This window comes from Rhinatrema bivittatum, chromosome 6 (genome assembly GCF_901001135.1).
Source record: "Rhinatrema bivittatum chromosome 6, aRhiBiv1.1, whole genome shotgun sequence".
Classification (NCBI taxonomy): Eukaryota; Metazoa; Chordata; class Amphibia; order Gymnophiona; family Rhinatrematidae; genus Rhinatrema; species Rhinatrema bivittatum.
Window position 1 is genome coordinate 264,748,103 of NC_042620.1, and position 14,399 is coordinate 264,762,501.

Below are 14,399 nucleotides of genomic sequence, written 5' to 3' on the forward strand. Positions count from 1 at the left end.
GTATCGGAGTGAAAGCCTTTCCCTTTCCAGACAGTTAATGGGAGTCCAGGAGTGGGGCTGAAAGTGGGACTCCTCTCGGACCCTCCTCGAAACTGCCGCCTCTCAGCCTGTAATGTTCTGCCGTCTCTCAGCCTCTGATGCTCTGCCTTGCTGAAAGGCTTCTGCCACTGTTCAGCTGACCCGCAAAATGTACTGTAGCATCAGAAGAAAGTGAATATAATCCATGATTACACTAGAGCTGCTCAGCCACACACCCACCCCAATACCAGCAATGAGAGAAAATGGTATGTCAGACAGGCACTTTAACTTAACTCCTGCCCTGACCCAGGCACTAAAAAACCCACTTAAAATAACCCACACTAAATGTTCTCTCTGCTGATGCGGCTCCCTGTATAGCCCATTAATGGATAATTGCCTCCTTTACATGCCATTTGTGTTATAGAAAGGGGGCCTTAGGAGGCCTAGGCCCTCTGTTATGTGCACGCAGGCTTTGGCTAGATGTAGTAAGAGATGCCATGAGCAGATGCTGCACGAGAATAGGAGATGTGTGCCCATGGACCTCGGTGAGCCCAGAGAGGAGCTCCGGGGAAACACTGAGGCTGGTGAGACAAATCCGTGTCTGGATCGAGACCAAGCCCAGGCCCATGACGACCTGCATACTTCAGTGAGACCAACCACCCTTGGTTGGTCTCTGAGTGGTCCTCCAACTACTCCAAGCCCTTTCGGACCTGCCGCTGGGAACGGCAATGGCAGCAGGCCGGACAGGAGATGAGGGCAGATGAAGGCTCTGGAATATGAAGACTGAGACAAGAGACTTGGGACGTGAAGACTCAGACGAGAGGCTTGAGATGTGAAGACTCAGACAAGAAGCTTGAGCACGAAGATTCAGGATCAAGGTTCAGGAGCAAGTACTGATTTGAGGCTGCAACGCAGCGCGCCCTACACAGCCCACAGCCCATGGACTGGTCACGGACCACGCTTGAGTGCGAGGCAGATTCCAGACGAATACATGGTAGTTGAAGCCGGAACATGGTGAAGATTCAGTAGAAGCCTGTACCCAGGCGCACCCTATACAGCTGCCAATGGCTGGTCGCGGACCACGCTGGAAAGGCACAGGTTCAATCAGAGTATTAGGCATGGACTGTGCAGCCACCAGGACATCCGAGGGCCGAGACGAATTCCAGGGTAAGGGACCAAGACGAGACTTGGCTTCGAGCAAAGGGAAGGGGGCCAAGGCGAGACTTGGCGTAAGGCATGAAACATGGAACCAAGACTGAGACTAGTGCTGCGAGACGAGAAGGCTGGCCCATGCCACAAGGTGACGAGACACGACATGACATGCCAGAGAAGGTAGCCATGAGGAACCAAGGGTCTAGGAAGCAGAAGCAGAGACAAGGCAACAGGAAGGAACCCAACTGACCGAGGCTCCAATGTCCGAAACAGGAACCAGACAAAACAGATTTACCCTCAGGATGGACATCTGGAGGACTTGAGAAGCTGGAACATCACAGAAAGACCACGAGACATCAGGAAAACCACGAAACATCAGGAAGAGACCAGGAACAAGAAGAATGATGAGGGATCCCACAAAGAACAGGAAATACCAGCAGGAGCGACGGCGAGAAGTCCTTGAGACGAACTAACTCCTTGCGAGGGCCCCTAAGGACTGGAAGCTGGGCCCTTATTTAGGGCTGAAGATCAGGAAACATCCTGGGAGGAGTCCCGGTGGGGCCAGAAGGCTGGCCCTTTAAATCAGTGAAGGAGGCGCGGCCCACGCCCTAGGAGACAAGAAGCAGGAAGTATGCAGAACCATGGCCAGCAGCCATGCTGCAGGAGCAGTGCAGGGAAAAGCTGGGCCTCTGCACAAGCCCCGATGTCAGCAGAGGTTCCTGTCGCTGCTGGAGGCACCGAGGACGGCTCCAGCCGCCAGGAAAGCCCGGGGACTGTGGCCTCCAGGCCGTGAGGCTGAAGAGGTCGGCGGTGGCACTCCCTGCCGCAAGAGGGTCCCAATAAGCGCGGCTCCATGCCGTGCTGAAGATTAAAGTCCACGGCTCCTGCCGTGAAGGTCGGCGGCTCCTGCGCTGCGGAGGTAAGTGCAGAATCATAACAATCTGCATGCACTCATGCAAAATCTGCAGCAGGTTTTTAGTGCATGTTCCCTGTACATACCCGGATCAGTCCAGACTGCTGGGTTATGCCTCCCTTCCAGCAGATGGAGAGAGAAATACTGAGCTGGACTGGTCTGTGGTACTACAGGAACGAAAATTAGCAGGTAAGAAACAATTTTCCTGTGGGGCACGTGTTTTTCCCACGCTGAACTCGTTATTATATATGCACATAAGGTCTGCATGGAAAATGCACGAAATTGCCCGCACAAACACCTGCAGCAGGTTGAGCGCGGCTTATTAGGTAGGCCCCCTATATTTGATTCATAGTCTGATATTGTTTTGTTTATAGTAACCTTCTATGGGATGACTATATGAAGTGGAATATCAAGAATGGCATTAAAATAGAATTATGCTGCAAAGAATGTGGAAAGACGAGCAAACATGCTAAGTTAACACATCAAGGAAAAGGGTGTGTTGCAAAGGGATCTTGCATATGGTCCATAAATTTAATGATGTTGGTAAACAGAATAAGAATGCAGCGTTGCCTTTAAAGTGTCTACCTAGCAATTTTTATTGGAAAATCAGTCCCCCGACAGCTTACATACGAAGAATTTTCCTTATTACGTTGTCAAAAGATTTGAAAACAATTTCAAAACTGGAAGGGATTTACTGTAATCCCAAGTATGCAGTCCATGCGAAACACGGTCCCTTGTCGGAGGACTGATTTTCCAATAAAAATTGCATGTACACACTTTAAAGGCAACGCTGCCTTTTTATTGTGTTTACCAACATCGTTACATTTATGGACCATTAAAACAGAAATAGACATTGATATTACTTGTAAACCAACACAGGATAAAATAAATATGGTAAAAAAAAAGAGATTCAGCTGTTTCACTTGCATTTAGAGGGTAATTTTCAAAGACATTTCCGCGGATAAAACAAGGCTTTTCCAGAATTGTATGGGTAAACGTGTGCCTGTAGTGTACTATTACCCGCAGTCTGCAGAGGCAGAGGGGTTTGCATTTGCATAATTTTGCATTTTCAAAAGTAGGTGAAAATTTTTTACTGAAAAAGCTACGTGCCCAAATCAGCGGGTGTACGTGCATGTGAGTAATTTTGGTGGGATAATTTCCCCAGGAAAAGTGCACACATACTTTCCCTTTTTAAAATTGGTGTAAAGTCTTCAGGTCACCGACTTTAAATCTACGCAAACAGTTGCAAACGTACCCCTCAACGTGACAAGCGAGCCTGGCGCTTCCTGATCTCCTTCCGATCTGATCAAACATTGCCCACATATCAGGTTCTGTTCTTCTGCCACTTTCTATATTTCTCCTGTTCCCACTGCTCGTTCTCTCCCCCTTCCCCCTTCCTCAGCCCTCACTTTCCTTCCCTCCTCCCAGTGTAGTGTCTTCCTCCCCACTCTCCTCCTCCTCCTCCTCCAACCCACATTGCTCATTTTCTCACCTCCTCCTCCAGCCTACCCAATCCCCAGCCTTCACGGCTCACTCCCTCCAGTGGTCCTGCTGACTCAGGGCGCTGCGTGGCTCTCTGCCACTTTGAACCTCACGGTGCCGCTGCTCCTGCACTTCCAGATGGATCTCCACAAGAACAGCACGGGAGTACGGGTACCGTACGACTTAAATTTTCCTGAGTCGGTAGCAAAATGCTGCCACATTCGCAACGCGTCATCCAAACCTTGCAGAACTGCCGGGTCGGGATGACTATGACAAAGACCTCTTAGGTATTATGCCTGGGACAGGCACCTCATCTGCCTTACTCTCATCTGGGCGCTGTGTTTCCTGCTTTATATCAGCAAACCTTTCTGAAAATCTCTGCATTTATCATGGAGCTGTGCTTGCACGGACCAGGGGCCGAGAGACAGGATCAATGTGTTCTAATCGCAGTTCTGCCACCGAATGTACGACACCACATAAACCCAAAGTATTTCTTTCTTGTTTTAGAGATAAAAGCAAAGAGGAAACAACAGACTGATATGCTGAGAAGGTAAAGAGCCTGTGGGTCACAATGTGCGAGCCGGTCAAGGCTGTTATATGGGGAAGAAGGGAAGGGAGGTTTCAGAGCCCACGTGAAATAGATTTTCTGCACTTAAAATGTGAATAGAACTGAACACTGACCTCAGAGGAGATGGCAACACCAAGATATACCCAAAATATGACCATAGCACCGCTGAAGAGTGATCTCAGGCATCAGGGATCGTATAATGTCCTGGGCTGTTTTCTGGGGAAAAGTTATTCTTATTGTATGTTTTTTAGGTCCATATTGAGTAAGCTAGAGAGCGGGAGAGTTACCCAGGTAACTTTACTCAGGTATCCAGTGGAACATACCTGGGTAACTTTACTCAGGTATCCAGTGGAACATGCCCAGGTAACTCTATCCATGTATTCAGGGGAACATACCTGGGTAACTTTTCTCGGGTATCCAGTGGAACATGCCCAGGTAACTCTATCCATGTATTCAGGGGAACATACCCAGGTAACTTTACTCAGGTAACCAGTGGAACATACCTGGGTAACTTTACTCGGGTATCCAGTGGAACATGCCCAGGTAACTCTACCCATGTATTCAGGGGAACATACCCAGGTAACTTTACTCAGGTAACCAGTGGAACATACCTGGGTAACTTTACTCGGGTATCCAGTGGAACATGCCCAGGTAATTCTATCCATATATTTAGGGGAACATACCTGGGTAATTTTACTCAGGTATCCAGTGGAACATACCTGGGTAACTTTACTTATGTATCCAGTGGAACATGCCCAGGTAACTCTACCCATGTATTCAGGGGAACATACCTGGGTAAACTTACTCAGGTATCCAGTGGAACATGCCCAGGTAATTCTATCCATATATTTAGGGGAACATACCTGGGTAATTTTACTCAGGTATCCAGTGGAACATACCTGGGTAACTTTACTTATGTATCCAGTGGAACATGCCCAGGTAACTCTATCCATGTATTAAGGGGAACATACCTGGGTAAATTTACTCGGGTATCCAGTGGAACATGCCCAGATAATTCTATCCATGTATACAGGGGAACATACCTGGGTAACTTTACTCAGGTATCCAGTGGAACATGTCCAGGTAACTCTATCCATGTATACAGGGGAACATACCTGGGTAACTTTACTCAGGTATCCAGTGGAACATACCTGGGTAATTTTACTCAGGTATCCAGTGGAACATGCCCAGCTAATTCTATCCATATATTCAGGGGAACATACCTGGGTAACTTTACTCAGGTATCCAGTGGAACATGCCCAGGTAAGTCTATCCATATATTCAGGGGAACATACCTGGTTAACATTACTCAGGTATCCAGTGGAACATGCCCAGGTAACTCTATCCATGTATTCAGGGGAACATACCTGGGTAACTTTACTCAGGTATCCAGTGGAACATGCCCAGGTAAGTCTATCCATATATTCAGGGGAACATACCTGGTTAACATTACTCAGGTATCCAGTGGAACATGCCCAGGTAACTCTATCCATGTATTCAGGGGAACATACCTGGGTAACTTTACTCAGGTATCCAGTGGAACATGCCCAGGTAACTCTATCCATGTATTCAGGGGAATATACCCAGGTAACTTTAGGACAGCAAATTTTCTGACCTGACTTACCCATCTAGTGCTGAACATCGAGGCTGACGGGATACATTTCAGCCATTCTCTGGCAACAGCCCCCCCCCCTTCCCCCACTCCTGCCCACCGTCCTGCCCCTTTATCTTGCTAAATTTTCACTGGGTAATGACTTATCCTGGTAAAATTTCACCACTGAGAGGGATGGAAAATTCCAATCTCAGGGTTTGTCCGGCTAACTGAAGTTACCCAGACAAACACTTTGAATACTGACCAGTGTCAGTTTGTGTCTGAGGAAGTTATGGCTATTAATGAGGGAATTTTGGTTGGTGACTGTTTAATCCCTGGCTGAGGGGGAAGGGTTTGGCCAGGAAACTGGGACAATGGTTGCTGGAATGTTTTGGGATTATAATTGTAATGAATTTTATTATGTACTGACCTTATGCTTTGTAAAATGTATATTTTTATTATATTTATTGTATTTTGATGTTATCTATTGTGAGAAAAACAGCTCATATATCAGAGAATAGAATAGAATAGGAGAAGAGACAGAAGTCCCCCTAATATACCTAGGGCCCACTATTCAAAGATATCCAATTATCTAAGTTATCTGGATAAGAAGGGTAAGCTCTAGTTAGCTGGATAAGTTATATCTGGATAGCTTTAGAGCAGGTCTAACTTATTCGGTTAACTTAATCAGACAAGGCTGAGATAACCGGATAAGTTGCCCCACTTCGTTCTGCTCTTTCCTAAGATATCCAGCTAAATACTTATCAGGCTAAAGCCAGATATTCAGTGGCTACCACTTAGCCAGCTAAGTCCCTATTTATCTGGCTAACTAGCGCTAAATATCGGCCTTCCTATGTATGAAAGCAGCATGAATAGAGAAAGAGAGACCTCTGGGAAGGAGACAGCAACACCTGGACATCCTCAGTATAGCACAGAGAGTTGCAGAATGCCAAAAAGTAGTGTTATGGCCTCAACAAAAAATAGTTTCAAGTATCTCTTGTTTCACCGTTGCTGAGATCTTGATTAATGAAATATTTTATAGCACATAAGTGTGAAAGATGCTTGCTTATCAAGTATGATAAAACTCTCTTTTTCTTCTGGTTTTACTTTAAAGTTTCTTCAAAATCAGTGCGAATAGAACTCTGAACCAGTACACTCGAGCTTCTCCTACCACCAATGGTAAGTGTGGCAGGCCATCTGCCCCAGAGGAGCCGGTTAAAAAAAAAAGAGGCATTCCCAGGAAATAACTGAAGTATAACTATGAGATCTGGGATCAGAATAAATGCATAGGAAGGAAGTTCCTTAGTGTTCTACATTCCTGTATTACTTGCTTCCCTATCCTTTTTGTGTGCTCTCTCCCTGTTTGCAGGAGGAGGAGGAGGAGACCCTAACTCCACAGCCTTCCATTTTAAAAGCAAGTCACTGAAGGTCAAGAAAGCAGACAGCATGTTCTATGAAAACGTAGATAGGCTGGCGGCCACAGAAGATCAGAGGCCACTGAGAGTAGGATCCTTCAGCGAGACCTCCGAGGGTGAGTGTGTCAGGGACTGTGGGCCAAGGAGACAGGATACTGAGGGGAAGGGGCTTACATACAATAAAAATACTAATAAGTTGTTGATAGTACTGTATAATTATATTGGAAAGTTTGCTTGGTAGTGGTGTCTAGCTGATGTTTGCAGACTGGGTCATGTCGGGAGGGGAAGGGGGAGGGGGGGTTGAGATGGGGGTTTGGGGGCATTTATTAGCACTGTTATTCACAGTCCATTCTAATCCTCATGTTTTATATGCTAAGCCATCCTATTTTTTGTAACGTTTTGGCGACATTTCTGTATGTTTAGGCTATTTTATTTTATCTTACTTCGATCTGTGATGTTGTCATGGCAGAACGGTTGTTTGGCATTTTAGCATGAATGCTGTGTTTGTACCTTTAAAATGAATAAAACTTAAATTTCAAAAAAAAAAATACTGATAAGTTTACACAGGTCACATTCTCATCCCTGGACACTGGTGGATTAGGATAAGTACAGCAGGGAGAATTCACTATCACCTTGGCTCAGGTGGCTTTCTTCAGCTCCTTCCAGAATGAAGAACGCTAAAGCGCCTCGGGTTTTTAGAACCTCAACTCCCAGCATGCCTCACAGTTTCTAAGGAGATTTTTATGTCCTAAATTGCCCAAAATGTCTAAAGACGTGTTTGTGTAATACTTTCTAAAGGATTGCAATAAAATTTGCATCCTTCTTAAGTGCAAAAAGATTGAAAGGAAGAAATATGCCAGTTTTTTTTCCTGAGACACAACCTCTGGACTGCAGAAATCCAAGAGAGCTGTACATGACTGGGCGGGGAGAGACACTGAGGCCCACCAAGCAGGAGACAGATCTTGGGTTGATCTTATCCGATGATCTCAAGGTAGCGAAACAGTACGATAACGCAGTGGCCCAAGCCAGAGGGATGCTGGGGTGCAAAGGGAGAAGCATAACTAGTACAATGCTGTACAGCTCATTGATGAGTCCTCACTTGGACTAAAAGGTCCAGCCGTGAAGGTTGTACCTCCAGAAGGATAATAGGGGGAGTAAAGGTGGTCCAGAGAAGGGCTACCAAAACGGTGCAGTCAGATGAGACTTTGTGACCTAAATAAGGAGAGACAGGGAGGTATGACAGAGATATTCAAATAACCTGAATGGTGTACATAATGCACACGACAAATCCCTTTTAGTGGAAAGGAAGTTCTAGAAGAAGAGGTCATGATATTAGGCTTTGAAGTGGTAGGTGCAGGAGGAACATCAGAACATATTTCTTGATAGAAAGGGCGGCAGACTCCTGGAAGAGTCTTCCAGGAGAGGTGGTGGAGGCAGAACAACTGTAACGGAATTCGAGAAAGCATGGGATAAGCATAGGGGACTTGTAGCTGTGAAGGGAAAGCCGGGACTCAGCTAGGGTGCATGGCTCGTACCACAGAGTAGATTGGGCAGACTAGATGGTCCTTATCTGCCATCATATTCTCAATTTCTGTGTTCCCTCAGGGCTATAAAGCATGCCAGTCTCTCCCTTATTTTCCCTGTTTGTCTCTAGACTGCTTTGTCTGACTGCCTGTTGCTGATATCGGTAACTTGAATGTCTCTGTCTGTGCGATCCAGCCTATGGGGATGAGGGGAGAAGCACTGCTGCTTGGAGCTATTCTGTCTTTCTTTGTTAAAGTCTGCAGCCTATCTATAAACTGGAACTGTATAGTTTTATTATCTGGGATTTTACAGCTAACGCAGCTTTCATGGCTGCCCAGGGAGAAAGAATAGCTGGGCAACTGCTACAGCCTTGTAACCGTTCAGTGAACATTTATACCCCTACCTGTCGAAGAAACAAAAAGAAATAAGGAATGGGGGAAGGCAGAGCCTGGGACCAGATTCTTCTGCACTCGGGGCAGATATTCCGAATCTCACCCTCCTCTTCCCCTTTATTTATGAGTTATTGCTCCAGCATAGCGCTTTCTCCTTTGAGGGCCAAGGCAAAGCTGTCCCTCTGGCAATTGTGGTTCCAGCAAAGGATCCCCTCCTGCCCAACAGCCCCCTTTCTCTTCCCTTCCACGCAGTGCTCTGCACCATCCTTTCCCTCCCCCACCCCCCCCACCTCTTTGCCTTCTCCTCTTTCAACCCCCTCCACTCCTGGTGCAGCAGCCTCCCTCCTCTCACACACCCCTAGCCCAGCAGCACCTCCTCTTTACCGCCCATCCCTTGCCCATTTATTTATATTTCTATACCGCCCCTACCAAAGCCCAGTTCCTAATTAACAGCAAATATAATACAAATGAAAATACAAAAGCAAACATCTGCCATGAACAAGTCAAACAGCAAGTGATGATAAAGCAACTGCTCTTCACCGCTCAGTGGAAAACTCCCTTAAAAAGATAATTTTGCAGCCTAGCTTTAGATGTCTTAGAATCGTTCGTAAAGTTGCAAGTTCTATGGAATCAAATTCCAGGGTTCTGGAGCCACAATGGAGAATGCACATCCCCTCTGAAAAGCAAGCCCACTACGACGACGAATAGAAGAGATAGAGAAGTCCTCTCTGTGAGGACCTCAAAGCTCGGGTTGGATCATGTAGGCGGAGCAACGAGTTAGCCCAAGGAGAAGAAGCATGAGCCCAGCAGTTTGCGAATTAGAGTCAAAACCTTGGACATCACGCCGTAAGTGACTGGTAACTGGGAGCGATGCAATCTCGCATTGAGTGACCCGAGATCAGCCTCGCAGCTTCATCCTGCAGCAAATGGGGAGCTCTCTGAGCTGATTTGGGCAAAGCAATGTACAAACAATTGCAGTGGCCTAGGAGCGGTAAGACTAAGGCCTGGAGCACAGTAAGTAAACTTTTTAAATTGCGACTTGCTGTAATGTATTTAAAAAACCCAGCTTTAACAACCAATTGGATCCGGTTCTTGAATGTGAGACCAGAATCAATCACCACTCCCAGACTTCTGGCACAATTTGCTATACAGGCTGTTTCAAAACGACGGACCCAATTTCAAAGCAGTATATTTCAAAATCGGGTCCATCTTTTTGAAACACCCTCTATTTAGAGTAACATTGTCGATAGAGATGGACTGAGGAATACTTGGACAAAGTTATAACTTTATAACTTCGGTCACAGGTAAATTTAACGCAAGTTTGTCTGACGACAGGCACAATGCATGATAACATTTTTAGAAGTGGAGTCCCAAGAGGAGTCTGCCTGAATATAAAATTGTATGTCGCCTGTATACCACCGGTAACCCGCAGTAAGTCCAGCCAAGATTCTGCAAATTGATGCTGGATAGACGCTGAATAAAACCGCAGACAAGGTGGAGCTCTGCAGGACTCCGATTGTTAGCAGACACCAAGAAGAACAATTTCAGCCACACTTTGCTGGTTGGCAATCGGTCAAATAGGCCTGAAACCCACTCCAAAACAGACCCTGCTATTCCACAGGATCTGATGAGCAGCAGTGTCAAATGCCTAGCAGTTTCCTCCCTTCCCTTCCTCACCCCCTGCCCAGCAGCAGCTCCTCCCCTCTCTCTGCCCAGGAGTGTCCTCTCCCTCTCCCTAATCTCTCTGCCCCTCTCCTGACCTTCTATGGGGCAGCAGTCCCTTCTCTCTCCCCTCTTCATCTTCTGCCCAGTAGAAGCCCCCTCCCCACTCTCCTTCTTTCTTTCTCTCTCTCCTCCTTCCTATGCTTCTCAAGTTGCAGTTCTGTAGGATCTTTGTGCAGTGGCTTAGAAAACTTGAACTAAGTCTGCAGGAGGCCTGTGAGGTGACTCCGAATCTTCTCTCACACAAGCTCACTCATTGCTTGATAGTCTAAATACTCCACAGGCTGGGAGTCCCCCATGATACTGCCCTAAATAAACCTTCAGCCTTGCACTCTCTCCCCACATTTCCCCCCTCCCCTGAAATTTGGATAATTAAACTCAACAATCATTATGTCCCCACCATGGCCCTTCCCAGAGCAATCCTGTAAAATCACATACTTCATGGACATCAGGCTTCTAAATATTAAACTTTGTTTTGTGTGTGTGTGTGTATAAGATACAAATGTGTTTCAGAAATCACGTCACGCTGCCTGCCGAATGTATCATCTGTGATTTTTGGTGGTAGACTGCAAAAAACCCTCAATACCTAAACTTATCAATTAAAAGAAATTCATACTACATTGGTTGAAGATAATCTCTGAAATCGCGGCAGGGCTGAACTAAGATGATTTTCCCTTTACTACTCACCATAAAAAAATAAAAAAAAATCTAATTACCGTATATTGTCACTTTAGTAACAATGACACAGAGCTCTTTCACTACAAGCCACTTTGTGAGGTAACACAAAACCCTACAAAAAAAGTCAGTCAGAACTTGAATAGCAAGCCCGCCAAACCAAAACAGCACTAACTCTCAGAACTCAAACAACAACCCTGTATGAAAAAGAAACGCTTCAAATATTCTACTGGGCCCTAAAACTCAATACACAGGAAGCCCGACTTTCAAAACTGAACATGATACACAGTTTCCATGTGTAATATTATATTGGGAAAACAGAACAAGCTTGACTGCTACAGATCCTTTTATAGAGCTCTGAATACAGATCCCTCCCAGAACACTCCACCTCAGTCACACCCATAGAACACAGATGCAGAATAAGATACCACAAATTAGAAATGTGCAGACTAAATGGAATTCTTCTTTGTTCTGCTGTCCACTCCAACTTCATCACCCCTCCCTGCCTGCTGTGTCTGCTCCAGGCTTTTCCTTGCATGCTGCCTGAGAAGGGAGGGGCTGGAACAGGCAGCAGAGGGCTGTTCTTTTCTGCCTGAGGTTCCGGATATGAGCCAATAGAGTCATTGGGGCAGATCCCTGAGTGCTCATGCTTTGAGCCCCCTGCAAGGCTCGTAGGTAAGAGCAACCGTGCTGATGACACCCCCCTTGAGTCTGATGCCTGAGGCAGACCTTCCCCTTACTACCCCCCCCCCCCTTTCCCCCTAATCCTGGCCCTGGGAGATGGGAATGAGTGGTTTTGGTGACTTGCAAATCAGGAGAGAGGAAAAAAAAAAACAAAAAACCCACATGCTTCTCCCAGTCGCACAACAGATATTGCAGAAATAAAGGTCAACATACAAAAAATATAGGTGCTTTTTTAATTGGACTAACATAGTACATTTTTTGCATTGCTTTTGGGTGATGTGCTCCCTTCCTCAGGTCTAAACTTAATGAGAGGGAAAGGAGTGTAGCTCCCAAAAGCAAGGCAAAAATGTTTTTCTTATTGGACCAAATCCATCTTTTCTTTCATATGACCTTTATTTCCAAGTATTCAAGTGGACTAACCTGGCAACGGTACTGCCTTATCCACAGCGGACGGGATTGCACATCTGGTTTATTCCTCAGCCACAGAAGCTGGTGTGAATAGGAGTAGGATAACTTTTCACAGTCTCTCCCCACAGGGAAAGAAAGGCACAGAATTAAAAATAAAGAAGAAAAAAACAAGCCCAAGGGTAATATCCCTGCACCCTCTGATTTGGGTCAGTGCCGTCCCACTGCCCATCTGTCTGGGCGCACAATCCCACAGCACTGAGCAGCCGCTGCCTGCCTGAGATTGCACCTCTTCCCTCCCTGATACTGTCCGCTGACCTGAGGATGTGAGGCCAGAGCTGAAGTTGTATGTCACCACCCCTGATCTTGTCTGTCTGTTCATGTTTCCACAGATGAGGAATGCTATGAAAAGCCCGACAGTGACCAGGATTCACAGATTTCCAATGGTAACATAAAAGGGGGCGAAAGTGGGGAAAAGGAGCCAAAGGGGAGGAAAAAAAAAAGATGGATGAGAGCATTTTAATTCTAAACACATCCTCCAGACTGGGTGGGGGGATGGGGCACTTTGCTGCAGAGTTTGTCCCAGACAGGGAGAGGGAGAAGAGGAGATAAGGAACTGCACCTATGACCGAATACAAACACCCCCACTACATGCAGTTCTGCTACGGGTAACAAATAAGGAAGGCAATGTAACTCCTGAGGCTGAGGATGAAATCTGAACCCTTTCCCCAAAAGGTTGGGTTTATGAGACCCTTCCTTGACCAGACTTAAAACTGAGATCTCTTCTTCCCTCCCCACCCACCCACCTACCCAAGGCTTAGATTGCCACTCTTGCTTTAACCAAAGCTGCTAAATCTGGACATGCCTGACAATAGTCTTATCCTGATAATCACCAAAAAAAAAATGATTTAAAAAATACTTGCAAAAAATCCTATTCATCATACATCACAAACTTCATTATGGTTCCAAACAATTGTTACGCTTGCCGGCCGCGGGAACCTGCGACCGGCCTCACTCGCCCGACGCCATACCAGGGTGGTCAGGCCAGCCCAGGGTCTCCTAATTACGGCAGGGAGCCACCGCCGCTGACCCCGCGAACCTGAGCCGCCAGCCGCTGCTGCAGGATCTCTCCTCTTCGCGGCTGAAACGACGCTGCCACTGCCACAGCTCCTCGCAGCCGTAGCCACCAGCCTGATGCCTCTGACTTCCTCCACCCGGCGTCCCCCTAGGCGCACACACGAGCCTCTCTTCGTCATTTAAAGGGCCCGTGGCGGGAAAGTGCCCGCGGCCCTTGCCGATGACATCACCATCAGGAGACTATATAAGGCTGGACCCTGCTTCCAGCCTTTGCTTTGGCAATAGGCCTTCTGAGCTCCTTCCTTCATTCCTCGGACTGATCTTGGCCACGACCCTTGCCTGGAAATTTGACCCCGAGCTACGCCGCCCTCCATGACTCGTGCCTGGATCCTGACTTCGAGCTTCACTACCTATGTCTGACCTTGGCCTGCGCCATGGTGTCTTCTCTTCCTTCTGGACATCCATCTCTACAGAGGTCCCATGTAGGTCCAGCCGGCCCCAGCACCCAAGGGCTCAACCTAAGGGGAACATGGGCTGGTAGTGGTGGTGAAGCTCCAGCGGGGTCTCTGCCTTCTATCAGCCTCACATACCGACAGTGGGGACCTGTGGGGATCTTCCCCACAGGTAGCGCCAACTCCCCCACAGGTAGCGCCAACTCCCCCTCAGTCCAAGGGTCCACTAGCATAATAGATTGCCAAGACCATGGACCAGGCAGAGGCTTCGCCCTGCAGGCCATCCCGGGCTTGGCCCAGAAAATTTTGGAGCAGCAGAGAGTTCTAGA

The 14,399-nt window shown here is 47.0% G+C and overlaps 1 protein-coding gene across 3 annotated transcripts in view; it reads left to right on the plus strand.

The window, feature by feature from the left end:
- Window positions 1–14,399, plus strand: part of CD19 (CD19 molecule) — a 110,526-nt gene that overhangs the window by 69,962 nt on the left and 26,165 nt on the right. For 2 of the 3 annotated variants that reach the window (XM_029607109.1, XM_029607107.1), the window contains exons 6-9: window positions 4,073–4,115; window positions 6,839–6,903; window positions 7,094–7,255; window positions 12,934–12,987. In XM_029607109.1, coding sequence (XP_029462969.1) covers window positions 4,073–4,115; window positions 6,839–6,903; window positions 7,094–7,255; window positions 12,934–12,987 — 324 coding nt within the window. The remainder of the gene's footprint in view (window positions 1–4,072; window positions 4,116–6,838; window positions 6,904–7,093; window positions 7,256–12,933; window positions 12,988–14,399) is intronic. The other variant, XM_029607108.1, reaches the window with a different exon arrangement.